This window comes from Columba livia, chromosome 15 (assembly GCF_036013475.1).
Source record: "Columba livia isolate bColLiv1 breed racing homer chromosome 15, bColLiv1.pat.W.v2, whole genome shotgun sequence".
In the NCBI taxonomy this organism is placed as follows: domain Eukaryota; kingdom Metazoa; phylum Chordata; class Aves; order Columbiformes; family Columbidae; genus Columba; species Columba livia.
The window spans coordinates 1,656,062-1,671,969 of record NC_088616.1 but is presented as its reverse complement, the minus strand read 5'-3'; the positions used below and the strand labels follow the sequence as shown (position 1 = coordinate 1,671,969).

Genomic DNA, 15,908 nt, shown 5'->3' with positions numbered 1-15,908 from the left:
GCTCTCTCTGTGCTGTTAGGACAGGAGAAGCGCTGTTGTGCCCTCAGTATTCAATGTGGAATTCCTGGTGCGCAAATAGGTTGTATTTCTCTGAGGGAGATGGATTAAGGTGGTGTTGCTGTGTGCTGTCTCCCTGGGTAGTTTCAGTACAACCAGAAACCAAGAGGCAGCTTAAATTCGGGGAGACAATGGGGACGAGGTGGAAACTCTCAGACCGCGGTGAAGTCTCAGAGAGGAAAAGAGATTAACGCAGACACTGATGAGCGGGAAAAGCTGACATGTTTATTATAGAAACATTAAAGGTTATATAGAGAGTAAATGTTACAAAATGATCAAATATTTAAATACATTAACCTACTCCAGACACAAATTAGTGGGAGAGAATTTATCTATTTATTATAGAAACATTAAATATCATACAAAGCTCAAACATGATATAAAGATCAAGCATTAAAACATACTAACTCCAGACAAGAATTGGTGGAAAAACATTTGCATATTTATTATATAAATATTAAGTAAAGACTAAATAGAACGCAAAATCAAACATTAATGTATATATATTAACTCCAGACAAAAATGGGTGGAAAAAGTTCAAGTATTTATTACATAAATATTAAATAAAGATGATGTATTATATGAAGCTCAAATATTAATATCTCTTAACTCCAGATCAAAAACTGGTGGAAAAAAGTTTACATACTTCTATAGAAACATTAAACAATATGTAAAGATGAAACATGATATAAAGATCAAATAGTAAAATATATTAACTCCAGACAAAAAATAGTGGAAAAACATTTACGTATTTATTCTAGAAATGTTACATATATATAAAGACTAAATATTACATAAGGATCGAATATTAAAATATTTTAGAGCCAGACAAGAATTGGTGGGAAAAAAGTTCACATATTTATTCTATAAATAAAGATTATGTATTATATAACAGCTCAAATCTTAACATATATTAACTCAAGAGATGAATTAGTGGAAAAAAGTGTACATACTTTTATAGAAACATTAATTAATATATAAAGATTAAATGTGATATAGAGATCAAATATTAAGATATATTAACTCCAGACAAAAATTAGTGGAAAAAAGTTTATATATTTATTATAGAAATGTTACATATATATAAAGACTAAATATTACATAAGGATCGAATATTAAAATATTTTAAAGCCAGACAATAATTGGTGGGAAAAAGTTCAAGTATTTATTATATAAATATTAAATAAAGATGATGTATTATATAAAGCTCAATTATTAATATATATTAACTCCAGAAAAAAATGGTGGAAAAAAGTTTATATATTTATTTTATATATATACATACATATATATATATATATCTATAAATAATATGAAGCTCAAACACTATATACAGATCAAACATTAAAATATATTAACTCCAGACAAAAATTGGTTGAAAAAAGTTGATATATTTATCATATAAATCTTAACTATTATACAAAGATCAAATATTATATAAAGATGAAATAATGTATCAACTCCAGACAAAAATTATTGGGGAAGGTCTATGTACATATTAAATAAAGATTAAATGTTAGTATATTAAATAAAAATATTAAATAAATATTAAATATTATATAAAGCTCAAATACGATCTAAAGATAAAACCTTTAAATATATGAACTCCAGAGTAAAACTCGTGGAAAAAATGTTTATGTTCTTATTATATAAATATTAAATACTAAACAAAGCTCAAATATTCTATACAGATCAAGTATTAAAATATATTAACTTCAGAAAAAACTATTGGGGAAGGTCTATGTACATATTCAATAAAGATTAAATATTAGTGCATTAAAATAAATAAGAATGTTAAATATTAATTATTATATAAAGCTCAGGTATTATATAAAGATAAAACCTTTGAATACATTAACTCCAGACTAAATCTGGTAGAAAAGAGTTTATGTACTTATTCTATAAATATTAACTATTGTACAAAGCTCAAATATTCTATAAAGCTAAGCTATTTAAATATAGTCACTGCAAGCAGAAATTAGTGGAAAAAAGGTTATATAGTATTGAATGTTTCTACAGCAGTATGTAAAGATTAAATAGGATAAAAACATCAAGTGTTAAAATACATTAACTGCAGACAAAACTGGAAACAAGTTAATATACCTGTAACATAAATATTAAATAATATACAAAGCTCAAACATTATATACAGGTCACATATTAAAATACATTAACTCCAGACTAAAACTGGGGGAAAAGAAGTTTACACACTTACACTATAAACAGTAAATCTACAAAGCTCAAAGACGATACAAAGCTCAACCATTAACGTCTATGAGGCGCAGGCTCCTCCTGTGCTGCAGCTTTTCTCCTCAGGATGAAATGGAAGTTGGCCTGGGTGTTCATGGCGTAGAACACGTTCGCCTTGGGTGGGATCGCCAGCTCTGCAAGAGAGGGAGCAGAGCCAGCGTTAGTTGGCGCACCACTCAGCCTCAGGGGTTTATTCTCACCGGCAGCTGTGACAACGTGTCCGTGGCGCTTCTGACGTCGCTTCGCGTGTCACTCTTGCCGTCAAAATGCAGCAGAACTGTTCGAGCAGCAGCAGCAGAGTTCTGCTTCCCCACCTTTGTCCTCGGAGATGATCTGTACCAGCTCGTAATCCTCAGCCGAGCCACACTGCAGGTTGTGCTTCTCCAGGGCTCTCTGGATGACAGCAGGAGCCTTCTCTTGGTTAGTCAGCTGCAAACAGAGTTGCAAGGAGTCGGTGACTAAGTCGTACATTCTGCCAGATACTAAAACATGCTCTTTGTGACACCTGGTGGTTGATTTAGTTCAAGACAACAGACACTGTTCTAGAAACGCAGCAGCAAATCACAGCCTCTGCTCTCCAGAGCACCCACTTGGAGAGGTGAGACCTTGTTCTCAGCAGCCGTCGAATCCACAGCAAGAGCTGCCCCAGCTGCTGTTTGCAGACATCCATTGATCCACAGTCTCCTGTGCTAAACACTTTCTTTGATGTCCTGCAAAGATTCGGGGCCTTGTAGCTGGGTTTGCTGGGGAAGGGGCACCTTGTGTCACAGTCACACACCCCAGTGCTGAGCTGGACACACAACAGCCGGCGCTGGCAGAAGAGCAGGGGCAGCAAAGCCGGCACCTGCTCAGAGTGCTTCACTTGGCATTGCTGATCAAATACAAGCTTCAGTTTCAAGACCAGAAACCTTGAGAGATGCTCTTTGCAAACCTCTCTTTCATCCCCTGCTCCACATGTTTTGATTTCTAACATTTCTCATTTTCCCTGTCAAGGAGGTTTCATTAGTGAATAGGCGTTTCCAAAACTAAAAGCACCCTATAAGTCACCTGGGGTGAAGACATCACCCACAGTAACAGCCTTTTGCTGTTCCCTCCACTCACCAGGATGCTCTTGTAGATGTTGCCACTGCTGTCCTCTTCTACGCTGGTCCGGATGACGCAGCTCTCTCCGTTCTGGTGGTTGTAAAGTGGCAGCACTGGAGGCGCTTCCTTAGCGGTAATGGGAGTCACAGAGTCGGGGCACTTCTTGGAGCACTTGTCATCAGACGGCAGCAAGGGGGGAGACGAGATCAAACACATTTATTACCATTTAATTGAAAAGATCCAAAAGCTAAAGATGACACTCTTCAGCGCAACAGCCTTAACGAGGGCTTCAGCAACCCAGTTAAGGCAGCTTAGGTCAACAGAGCAGAGTCTGTAGGACAAAGCTCCCTGGGAACGGAAGCCAGCCCAGACAAGGCTTGGTCTGGGCAGTTCCTGGCAGGTCAAACCACAGGGCTGGCGAGCTCTGACCCCACCTGCTTCTCCCTTGCTCAGCTGCTCCGCCTGCCCCAGGATTAGGCTGGGCTGATGCAGATGAGCTTTCCCCCCAAAACTGCCTTTCCCAGAGCTCAGGGCCCTCCATTCCACTGCACGCAACGCTCTAGTCAAGACCCGCAGGCTTGGGCAAGCGCCTGGGGCCGCCGGCAGCGTCAGCAGCCTCGCACGGGCTGTTTGTGCTGAACACAGGGCCCAGGCCCTACCTTGTGCTGAGGCTCCTCAGCAGTGTCGGTGGGAGGGACGATGGTGACGGTGCTGTCCCCAGAGCTCCCACCTGGAGCAGGTTTGGGCTGCGCGTTGACGGGTGCGCTGTGGGCGCTCACCCCCAAGCCCAGGAACGGCCTAGGGGAGAAAAGAAAGCACAGCAGAGCTGGGCTGAGCAAAGCTGGCACTTGCTTCAACAATCTGACCTGGTGGTGTGTTCTCCTAGCTCGAGTGGCCTATTGTTTGTGTGTGTAGATCAGATTAGACTCTATCCTTATTTACTCTGTTTTGCTACAGCAGATTTGAATTGAATTTCTAAGCCAGCACTGAAATTGTTCCTTTGTCTGACACCTTAGGGTTATTTCTAATGTCTTTACTCAATAATCCTCATGACTACTTACGCCGATAGAAAGGGACAACAGAAATACGTATTTCTAGCTGGTGGTGCCTCCTTACAGCACTGCAGTGCTCTGGATCCCCAGCCAGGTTTGTCAGCTGGTGTTTGATTTATTCCAGTTCATATTCACGCACCAAACCCCCCTCCCCGTTGCACTCACAGGCTGAATCTCTTCAGCGCACTCTTCTGAGCTCTGCCCGATGCGATGCTCTTGTCAGCAGCTGCTTCAATTTCCCGTGAAAGATGGAAACTGCAGAACAGGCAATACCATTGTTAAATATCTCAGAGTGGCCGTATTTGAGAAGCCCTGGGTCATTCCCACGTCCCAGAGGGCTGCATCCCCACAAGGAGGAGCGCAGCTCTGTGCGGGTGTATTTCCACTCTCCGGGAGCAGCTCCTGGCAGCGCAGAGCTCAAGGCTGAGAGAACCTGAACCTGCCTGCGGGGGAAGAAAAGCTGCTTCGCCAGCCGGGCTGAGACCCTACCTCTCCTCATCACTTAAATGCCGCTGCCTCCTAAACCACTGCAGGAATTTCTCATCTCGTGTCATGCAATAGCTGTTACATGAGGACTGCAAGAGCTTAATTTGGGCGATTACGTCAAATTCCTAAGAAAACAAATAATAAAATAGGAATTCTAAGTAGAAAAATAAAGCCAGTCTCGTTAATACACTAAACGCACGCAGCAACAGATCCGGGACAAACTGAGTTTGACCCACAGGTCGGTTTCCGTTGAAGAAGTGACTATTTCAAGAACGTGCTGCTCTTCCCTCACTCCACTTGCACACACACTTGCCCAAAATAATTCTGTCCGAGATCCGGCGCGACTGCCGTGGACAGAGGAAACCCCGGCACCTTCGCTCCTACTGAGCTCTGACCAACAAGGCTCAGGCCGCAAGGAAACGCTGAGCCTTGATTTCTCAGTCCCAGGTACCTGCTTCGCTCTCTGCACCTTTTACCCACAACCATTTACTGCAGCACAAGGAACAGGGTCACAAACTGTATCTTGTGGCCAGCACACAGAACACACGTGTAACGTGTTCCCGTGAACACCAAACGGGGGGAGTGTGCCCCAGACGTAAATCCCGTGGCAGCGAGTGCCCTGCAGCTCCTCTTCCCCTGCTGCCCGCGTCTAAAAGGAATTTCTCTTCGCGCGCTGCCCCTCACAGCCCGGCAGAGGTTCACAGCGTGCCGGGGATTGTTCCTTCCTCGCAGTCCTCAGTAACCTTAGCGGCTGCTGGATACGCCCGAGCAAAGACAACAGGCCTCGCCAAGAGAACGCTCCAGCAGAGAGCGTCAGGAGCTAACGATCACAGAACAGTCAACCTTCCACTCACCCTTCGCCGCTTCTCAAAGTTGATCAGGCCGCCCTGTTGAAGGACAGAGAAGGGATCAGAGAGAAGAGCACAGGCTCGGTTGGAGTTGATCACAAACAGGATGAAGCAGCGACACCAAGGGAAAGGCCAGAGCTGCCCTGACCAAAGACTTTACAAAGACCTGTTTCCAGCTCTAGGATAAACCACAGCACTCGTGTCCCCGAGTCTATTTTTCAGGTAGATTCCTCCATTTTTAAGAACTGCACTAGAACCCAGTGGAAGATACAGGACCAGACACAGTGTCTGGAAGGGAGGGAGGATATTTAGGATTCCAAAAATTGCCCCAAATTACCTCGAGATAGTCCTGAAGGGCTGTGTCCAGCATGACGAGGTCTGTGAGGAAGGTACCCAGGTAAGGTACCGTGCCCTGTGTGACTCCCTGCAAACGGGCAGAGCAATGGTGGATTAATTGACTGAGAAATAATAATAATACTAATTAGAATGCTGGAATACTCCTGTGCTAGCAAACAAAATACAACTAGTCTGCTTCACCAAACAGTGCTCTTGTAAATGATGCTTTCATGACATCATCCTCAGTATCTTGGCCAGCGGTTCGTCTCTGTACAGAGCGGTATAAAGGCAAAGTGCTCATTCCTAACTCATCTGCGTCAAATCTCGCTGTGTGGCACCTCTCGCCCCAGCAGGAAAGCCCGGGATTTACAGACCCGTCTTCCCCAAAGCACCGCATACGGGAGTTCATTGGTTAGGAACAGGGCTGAGCTCGGCTTTGGGTGAGATCACAAGCCTGGCGACTCAAGCTCATTCCCACCTTCATCAGCAGCTCCCTGCTCGTCGCAAAGTTGTCGCAGTCGGAGAATATTTCTGAAAGATCTTCGAACATCAGCATTATGTCCCTGTACAGGAAAAGATTAAATCATTTAAGATGTTTGTAAGCACTCCGAATCAGATGGGGTCCTATTTTTTTCTCATGAATCGTTAGCAGTTGGGCACATAAAAGATAAAAGCACCAAAACACATCCCGTGACATGCTGCACATGTACCAGGAACCTTCCTGGGATCTTCTGGTGCTCCCAGGCCCTATTTGACACAAAGAAATGCCGCAGGGACGCTGACCCTGCTGAGGGCTCTCAATCGCGCTGCAGGTATGAGATTCTTGGAAGCAGGTGGATCAATGGGTACAAAGAAAGAGCACGGAGCTTTTTGCCTTTGTCTGGGGCAGCCTTACTTTGGAACGCAGGCCCAGGTCTTCTTCAGGCGATAAACAGAGGTGGACTGCAAGGCGGAAACAATGGCCTTCAAAGACGAAAAGCTGTTCAGGATCCTACATTGCTGTGAAAGGAGCGGTTAGAAACACGGGAGCATTAATCGTCAGCATCACCAATAGTCAGTGCTCTTCTGTCTGCCCCGTGTCCTGCTCGCTGCACATTCTCCCTGCTAAGCGGGCAGCTCCACAAAGACTGAGCCTCAAAAATATCACTCCCCCCTCCAGCCACCAAACACCTGATGACTTTGGCATTTCCATCTTGTTTTCCTCACTTTCGTCTATTTGTGGTGATGCTGCCCAAACTACAACAGCGAGGAGAGGAAGAGCAACGCTGCATGTGCTGTGACAGGGACAGTCAGCCAAACCCAGAGGGAACGAGAGCTCAGCTGCTCCCTGGCCTGGGCCCAACGCCAACAACCCCCCTCTCCCCTCCCAGCTCCACGGCACCCGCACAGGGAACGTCAAACAGTCGTGAACAAACGCTTTACACGTGCGATACGGATCCACTTCTCCAAGATCTTCGCTCGTTGCCGTGGCTTTAGTTCTCTGGTCTGTAGGACGGTGCTGACCACGCAGTTGGTGACGGCGTTGAACTGCGAGATGGTGGCTCTGATGCTCTGTGCCAGCTGTTTGTTCTCTTGCTTGTCCCTGCGGGACCAGATGCAGCCCAGGCAGTGGTGGGGCACAACGTTCTTGAAGAGTGTCTAGAGGGAAACAGAGGTGTCCAAGTCAGCCTGGATCGCTATTGCCCACAGCAAGAAATGCATGTTCACGGTACAAACTGGATCTGAATCTAATAGGGTATTAAAGGGGAAATATTGGTTTCCTCTTAGTTTAACATATACACTTTGGTATAACTCTTTAGGCCTGATGCCCTAAAAGAACTGTCAGCTAAACAGTCCTGGCAAAACAAGAGACACCTTTCTATCACATTACCAGGGGGAAAGATTTCTATATAATGATATTTTTGAAAGAACTTGATACAAAGAAACCAAATGGGAGCACTACAGTTAAAAGTACTTATACAGCTTCAGGTGAGGTAGCCTAAACTAGAGTCCAAATACACTATTTCTGAGGGGTCAAATATGAAACTTTGCAAAAGAGGCCACACAGTCTACATTCACACTGTAAGAAAAAGACAAACACCTTCAGAAGAACGGAAGGAAAAGCCCAATCAATGAAGCAAGTTTGGACAACCAAGCAGAGCTGTGCTCTGTGTCCCAGCAACAGAGCGGTTCTGGAACGCTAGACTTACATTGATCCAAGTTAAAAAACAAACAGACAAACAAACAATTAGAAGCCCAGAACTATTTTCCCGAGCATTTCAAGTAATACGTACGACCTACATACCGCGTCCATGTATGTCAGCTGTTCTGCCACCAGGTCTTCCTGGAACAATGAGAATTCTCCTGCACCGCTGATGTCCCGTTCCTCGTCGTCATCCAGGTTGCAGGGAGAAAGGCTGTGGAACGCGTCTGGCCAGCGTGGAAAACACGAGTCAGTGAATTTATACAGAACACAATTAATCAAAGCAGATATTTGAAAAATCACTACATCTAACAGCAGAACATGCAAAGGGACCTGCCCGCTGTAACGGCCTCACTGTGCTGCACATTTTAGTGAGAAAGATAAGGACCGGAAGATTAAATTGGCAAAGAGAAGGCAGAAGAAAAAGAAACAGGGAGAACTGAGCTGTTCAGGGTCTCTTAGCTGAGAAGTGCCTTAACCCCTTCACTAGCCATTCTTTGGGAAGAAAAAACCCACCAACCCCCCCAACAATTCCTTATTAACACTGCAGAATTTTGATAATCTACTTGTCAGCATTTACGCATTCTATAGCCTGAAAAACAGCTGAACTGCAAAGAGACAAGACTGCAATTATACCCCAAAATATTACGCTGAGAATGCCCTTCTGTCCAGATTTCAAGGGAAGAGGAGGAGAAGGGAGAGAGACCAGCTGGAAAGTTAAAACATGCTTTGCTAGTAGTACTGATGAGGAGAGAAAGTAATGCAAAATATACGAAACCAATCGTGGCTCCAGCAGCTGCAGGACAAGCACCCGGACGCCCTGGGCTGGACTCGGCAGTAAACCAGAGCTGGATTCAGGGCTGCAGGGCCTGGAACCAGGCCTAGGATCGCAGGCAGGCTCCTCTTCAGATGCCGGCCATGGACGAGGAGAGCGAGACCCTGCTGATCTCCCAGTTCTAGATGCTGCACAACGTGGGTGGCGCGGAAAACCTACCGAGCTGGTCACTTTGGGTCACCAGTTCTGGCCGCCCCTCCCGGCAAGTCCGCCCCTCTCACGGGATGTACACAATTGATCAGCGGCCTTGGCTGCCGCAGCACTAAGTCTAAACCTGGGCCTTTTCTGCACACCAGTCCTACCGTTATGCGCTCCAGAGCCAACGGGGTCTGAAAAACACGCAGCCAACGTGAGAATCATGCACATACAAGAACTCAGTCCCGCCACTAAAGCTGGAAGTTGATTCCAGTTCTCACTCACATACTACGTGAGCTCTTACGCCTTTTCGGCTCACGGCACCGGAAGCTTTGTGCCCTGGATAAGGGGACGCGTCAGGCTTGTCGCTGGGAGAACACCCAGACAGCAGAGAAAGGTACTTTACCATCATTCTCCAGTTCTTCCTTCTGGAACTGCTCCAGGAGGCTCTGCGCCCTCTTCTCCGGGTCAGAGCCGGGCATGTTCTTCTTCAGGTAACTCAGCACCTTCAGCAGACACACGTAGTCGGGCGGCTCTTGGAAATCCTCGGCACATTGGTCGAGCCAGGCTTGTAAAATCGATGCGATCGCACTGTGAGCAAATTCAGAGAGAACACATGGGTTGGATGCAGCAGGTATTGATGCAATCCTGTGCATCTGTACCTAATATAACAACAGGAACACTGAGCCATTCATGCCCCACGTGAAGGCAGTATGGACACTTCTGTGAGCACAGAATTTAATTTGTTCTTTTTATGCAAGAAATATTATTAAGATAATACTTCAGAGGAAACTAAAGGCTGCTTCTTCAATTACACCTTGAGAAACCAGCGCAGTCATTCAAATACATTAAAGATTTTCTCTGCGTTGTATTATTGGATGCGTTATGAGACAGCTGATACTCGGCCTTTACACAAGCTCCTTGAAGCACACAGGGCTGTGAATTGTCAAAGGAAACAACAGCTCTGCTGCCCACGTCCCGCTCCAGCACCGAACCCTGACTGGGGCTCGCTGGGCGCTGCAAAACCAAACTTACGTCCTGAGCACTGTGCTGGATTCGGGCGACCTCTGGTTTCCACATTCTTCAGAGCCCGAGGTCTCCAGGTTTCCGTATCTGAAAAAATGAGATGGCTGTCTAGAGGAACCGCTACTGAGCAAAAGCAAAATCCCAAATAGCGTAAGCCATATACAATTGGCATGAACATATACATATTGGCATATTCATATACAATTGGCATGAAGACAAGGGCTTCATGCTGGACAATTCCACGGTGGCTGGGGACGCTGAGGCAGAGATGAAGGCTTTGCACATGTCCCCGTGCACTGCAAAGCAAACCCAGCCTAAACCAGGCAAACCCGTGGTGCCTCTGACAGGAGCGGCGCAGCCACAGCCACAGGGAGCTCAGCTGGGGACACTGAGCCCCCAGAGACCTGCGGGGAGAGCCCTGGCGGCAGCTGGAACAGCTCCTTTCCAACCACACCGTGCACCTCCTTACGCAGGGGTGACGAGGAGTTCATGGTGCATCTGAGTGTGAACATTTTAATGGCTGCTCAGAAAACACCACAAACCCATCAAACCGAGAACTGACTGCAAGACGGAAGAAGTAGGAATCTGTTCCAGGTGTGACTTTCCGGCCCACACGTATTCTGGTCTTTTTTTAAGGGAAAAGCTGTATTGATTTTCTGGTGTCGGTCCCAGTTTGGTTCCTTAGCGGTCAGACCACGCACACTTTCCCCACTCGGCGCTTAAGCTTTAATGAGAGCTGGGATGTGGGCAGCGTGCATTTACACAAGCTGTGTTTATGCTGAAATCCTGAAGTTTGCAGGATTCTTGACCTCTGTCCATCAGGTTATTAACTCCACATCCACTAAAAGTAGGGGAAGAAATGCCTGTCAACATCCCCCTGTCGTGTATAATAAATGACGGCTCAGTTTCCATTCTGTCCCGGCTCTTACCTGTCCAGGAGCAGCTCCAGGACTGTGCTGGTGGAAGCAAAGGCCCTGTACGTTGAGAGGAAGATGTTGATGTATGTAAAATCATTATCTGCAAATGCCGTCGGAAGCGTCTCCACCAGCTTTTCCAAAGTTCCAGCTTTCAGGGCCCTGCTTTTGCACGTCTCGTGCGGGCTGACAGTGTGTTCTGTGGGTAACTGGTCCCCTTCAGCCTACAAGTGGAAACAAAGACAAAGCACAAAACTCAGACAGGAGCCAGAGCCCCGACACAGCTTGCACAATGAAACACAGATTCCATTCCACCTTTTCACAGGAATAGTCCATCTCCAGTTACCACACAATTTTGTCAGTTTTGGCTCTCCAAATACCAAATGCTGTATCAAATACTGGAGGACAATGAAGACATTTCTTATTTAAACAGGCAAGTGTTTCCAGTGCTTAAGCTGTAATCTCATGATTGGCTTTTAAACTGACCATTCTCTCCTAACAGGGCCAACCATTCAAAAACCCCGGATGCTTTCTTAGCATCAAGAAGTTTAAGAAAGCTTTATTAGACTTCCTGCAGCATGAAAGATCTAAGTTCCTTCACTTACTGGTACCTCTACAAGAAGTTACAAGGCAAGATTTCAAGCTTCTCAGTGCTTAAACGAATTGGTAATAAAGCCCAAGTCACTCAAAATGAACAAAAACTTTTGTATTCCTTTCAACACGGGTTCTATGATATTTTCAGTTAGAGCTGCATTTCTCTCAGACACATCCAATGATTTACCAGCCAAGGCTTTTCAGCTGAACAGCCTCCAAGTCACTCTACAAATGCAGCATCACTAAGAACTCTTCCCTTGAGAATATGACCAAGACCTGGCAAACTCCTTCTACGTACGAGGAACAACACCCCTGGAATGGGAGAAAATTCTAATATTTCTAATATTTCTCCTAGGAGAAACAGGAGGCAGAGATGGGAAATCTGCTACTCAAAGTCTCTATACTACCAACCTGGACACTACACCAAAGCAAGTTCTTACTTTATTGCCTTTGATCCTGAAGAAAATGTAGAAACATGGCAACATAACATGAAAGTTCTCCCCACCTCCTGACCCTCTGGCTCAAACTGCCACAGCTGCACTGATTGCAATGAAGTGAGGACACTTGAATCAGCTGGGGACCTGGCCACCACGCCAGCTTTACTTACCCCGAGCCATCTTGCTCCTTCACTGGCAGGCTGCTGGATCTGCGCTCTTCTCAGGGTGTCACAGTCAACAGCGCCTTCTTGTGCTTCCTCAGCTCCATCCTCAGTTGTGCTCTGCCAGGAAAAGGGCAAAGAGAAACAAGTCAGAGAGAAAGGCACATGGTCCCTGCACAAGCACAGGCTGCAGACACCAGCATGCCAACACCGGGATCTCAAAACACCTCAACAACACCCACTTAAGTCACCACTTTTTAGCTGCCTTTAGTTACCTGGGGTTTTTGGACTTTTAACTGAAAGCACAGAGGAGCTGAGAGCACAAATTACTGCACAAGCCCAGGAAAGAGGTAAGAACTAAACCAGAGAGTCCAGATCTCCTGAACCCCAGCACTAACAGCCGCTGCATTAACATGCTGACACATGTTGAGGAGCAAAGCACTAGAGAATTGAAAACAGACGTAACAATTAACTTCAGAAATACATATACTGGTCCCCTGCAACCACATAATGTTTCTTCTTCATACATACCACTTGAATAATTAAATTTCAGGGCTTTACTAACTACCACAGCCTTAAGCACAGCAACAACTCAATTAGAAAGGATTTGAGTGCAGTGCAACCAAATCCTCATTTGGGGAACCTGGGGCTTGGGGTTTTTGAGGGCTGCTTTTCTGTTTGTTTTTACCTCCTTTATGTCTAAAATATCCCCTAGTCAGATAGAACTGTCTGCACACCAGTGACTTGCCTCTTCAACGCTCTGTGGAACCTCCACATCTTCCCCAGGTTGGTTCCTCACATTCTTTTCCAGGCTCTGTGGAGTCTCCATGTCTTCTTCAGCTGGCTTGCTCGGAGCCTCCTCTGTGCACTCTGCAGTCTCCACGTGTTCCTCTCTTATCTTGCTTGGACTCTCCTCGTTGTGCTCTGGAGTCTCTGCGTCTTCCTGTGTTATCTTGCTTAGACTGTTCTCAATGCGCTCTGGAGTCTCTGCGTCTTCCTCTGCTGTCTTGCTTGTAGTCTCGTCATCTTCCTCTCTTGTCTTGCTTAGAGTGTGCTCAGTGCTCTCTGGACTCTCCTCAGTGTGCTCTGGACTCTCCACATCTTCCTCTCTTGTCTTGCTTAGAGTGTGCTCAGTGCGCTCTGGACTCTCCTCAATGCGCTCTGGACTCTCCACATCTTCCTTGGTTGGCTTGGTCAGAGTCTCCTCAAGGCTGTGCAGAGACTCCACATCTTCCTCGTGTGTCTTCCTCCTGGGTGTCCTCCTCCTTGGTCTCCTCCAACATCTCCAAACAGACAGATTCCGAAAGGAGAAGTTCCGAGCCTGTTAGAAAACAACGAAAAGGCAGTTTTGAATTGCAGAGAGCAACACATTTACTTTTAATGTCCTTGCAAAAGTACCAGGACAAGATCATATGAACCCTGATCTTTAGGCACTAATACAATGCAAAAAATAGGTCGTATGACAGAATAATAGAATCATTTTGGTTGGAAGAGATCATCGAGTGCAACCGTTAACCCACCCCTGGCACTGCCCCGTGTCCCTCAGAACCTCATCTACGTGCCTTTTAAACCCCTCCAGGGATTGTGACTCCACCACTGCCCTGGGCAGCCTGTTCCAATGTTTAATAACCCTTTCACAGAATCACACAGTGTCAGGGGTTGGAAGGGACCTGGAAAGCTCATCCAGTGCAATCCCCCCATGGAGCAGGAACACCCAGATGAGGTTACACAGGAAGGTGTCCAGGCGGGTTGGAATGTCTGCACAGAAGGAGACTCCACAACCTCCCTGGGCAGCCTGGGCCAGGCTCTGACACCCTCACTGGGAACAAGTTTCTTCTCATATTTTAGTGGAACCTCCTGTGTTCCAGTTTGCACCCATTACCCCTTGTCCTGTCCCTGGTTGTCACCGAGAAGAGCCTGGCTCCATCCTCCTGACACTCCCCCTTTCCATATTGATCCCCAGGAATGAGTCCCCCCTCAGTCTCCTCTTGTCCAGCTCCAGAGCCCCAGCTCCCTCAGCCTTTCCTCACACAGGAGATGCTCCACTCCCTCCAGCATCTTGGTGGCTGCGCTGGACTCTCTCCAGCAGTTCCCTGTCCTGCTGGAACTGAGGGGCCACAACTGGACACAATATTCCAGGTGTGGTCTCCCCAGGGCAGAGCAGAGGGGCAGGAGAACCTCTCTGACCTACTGACCACCCCCTTCTAACCCACCCCAGGGACCATTGGCCTTCCTGGCCACAAGGGCCCAGTGCTGGCTCATGGTCACCCTGCTGTCCCCAGGACCCCCAGGTCCCTTTCCCCTACGCTGCTCTCTAATAGGTCATTCCCCAACTTACACTGGAACCTGGGGTTGTTCCTGCCCAGATTCAAGACTCTACACTTGCCCTTGTTCTATTTCATTCAATGTTTCCCTGCCCAGCTCTCCAGCCTGTCCAGGTCTCTGATGGCAGCACAGCTTCCAGTGTCACCACTCCTCCCAGCTTGGTGTCATCAGCAAACTTGCTGACAGTCACTCTATTCCCTCGTCCAAATCATTGATGAATATATTGAATAATACCGGCCCCAGTGCTGCCCCCTGAGGCACTGCAATAGATCATCCAGACCGCACTCCCTCCCATTTCTGGGAGGAAATGTTCCCAACAGCCAATCTGAGCCTCCCCCGGCACAGCTGGTGCCGTTTCCTCCCGTCCCGTCACTTGTCACTCGGCAGCAGTCACCAACACCCTTCTCTCGGCACTCGGAGCTGCCCCCCACCCCGGCCCCGTGTCCCCCGCAGCCCCGGGGGAGGGCGGGCGGCGGGGCCCGGCTCGCTCCTACCCGTCCGCAGCAGGGCCCGCAGCTGATCCCGCACATGGCGCTGTGTCCGCGTCCGCAGGCAGGGCTGCTGCCGGCTCCGCCAGCCCCGCACTCCCGCTCTCTCTCTCTCGCACCGACCGCTCGCCCCGACGGCAACGGCGGCAACGGCTCCGGCGGCACCGCGGCGCCCGGACGCGGCCTCGCGGCAGCACGTGCCGCCCGCAGCCGGCCAATCGCAGCTCGCCGCCGCTCCGGGCACGCCCCCTTGCCCCGCCCTCAGCCCGCCGGCGTGCCCTTCAGAAGCGGGACGTGTGCGGAGCGGGGGCGGCAGCGCGGTGCCGCTGTCCGTGTGGCAGGAGCAGTTTCCCGCCCCTTGCCCCGCCCTCAGCCCGCCTGCTGTCCAAGCCCTTGCTCAGCCGGACAGAGCGCCGGGAACGGGACAGACGGACCGAGCTGGGAGCGTGGGGATCAAACTGTGCGTGGAACACAACTTGTGCTGAGGCAGAGCGAGGGACGAGCGCTCCTTGAGCTGCTTCACGCACACGCACCACACGCTTAGATTTTACTCCTGGCCCTTGTAAACGCAAACCAGACCCGCACTGTCTGACCAACACCCCCTGCAGTTAATTCATTTGTTGCCCTCGAACCAGGTTGCGCCAGAAACACGTGAACAGTCCACGGGCTACAAGCACAACTGCAGCCGGGCTGTGGCTC

At 47.7% G+C, this 15,908-nt stretch overlaps 1 protein-coding gene across 1 annotated transcript; it reads right to left on the bottom strand.

Moving 5' to 3' along the window:
* Positions 1-1,425: 1,425 nt before the first annotated feature.
* Positions 1,426-15,493, bottom strand: LOC135575482 (ral guanine nucleotide dissociation stimulator-like 1). Its single transcript, XM_065030638.1, has 17 exons — positions 15,216-15,493; positions 13,145-13,717; positions 12,406-12,516; positions 11,220-11,428; positions 10,300-10,377; positions 9,671-9,855; positions 8,397-8,521; positions 7,535-7,750; positions 7,008-7,111; positions 6,591-6,675; positions 6,114-6,200; positions 5,783-5,815; positions 4,932-5,053; positions 4,608-4,697; positions 4,050-4,188; positions 3,409-3,561; positions 1,426-2,736 (listed from the first exon to the last, which is right to left on the bottom strand). The coding sequence occupies exons 1-17, from the start codon at positions 15,249-15,251 to the stop codon at positions 2,569-2,571; spliced, it is 2,514 nt and encodes an 837-aa protein (XP_064886710.1). The 5' UTR covers positions 15,252-15,493; the 3' UTR covers positions 1,426-2,568.
* Between the last annotated feature and the right edge of the window lie 415 nt (positions 15,494-15,908).

Coding starts and splice junctions, on each gene's coding strand:
- LOC135575482 (XM_065030638.1), bottom strand. CDS start 15,251: ATGTGCGGGATCAGCTGCGGGCCCTGCTGCGGACGG. Junction 11,429..12,405: donor AAGGAGCAAGATGGCTCGGG/GTAAGTAAAGCT, acceptor TTCCACTTGTAG/GCTGAAGGGGACCAGTTACC. Junction 6,201..6,590: donor GCAGGGAGCTGCTGATGAAG/GTGGGAATGAGC, acceptor GCCCGTTTGCAG/GGAGTCACACAGGGCACGGT.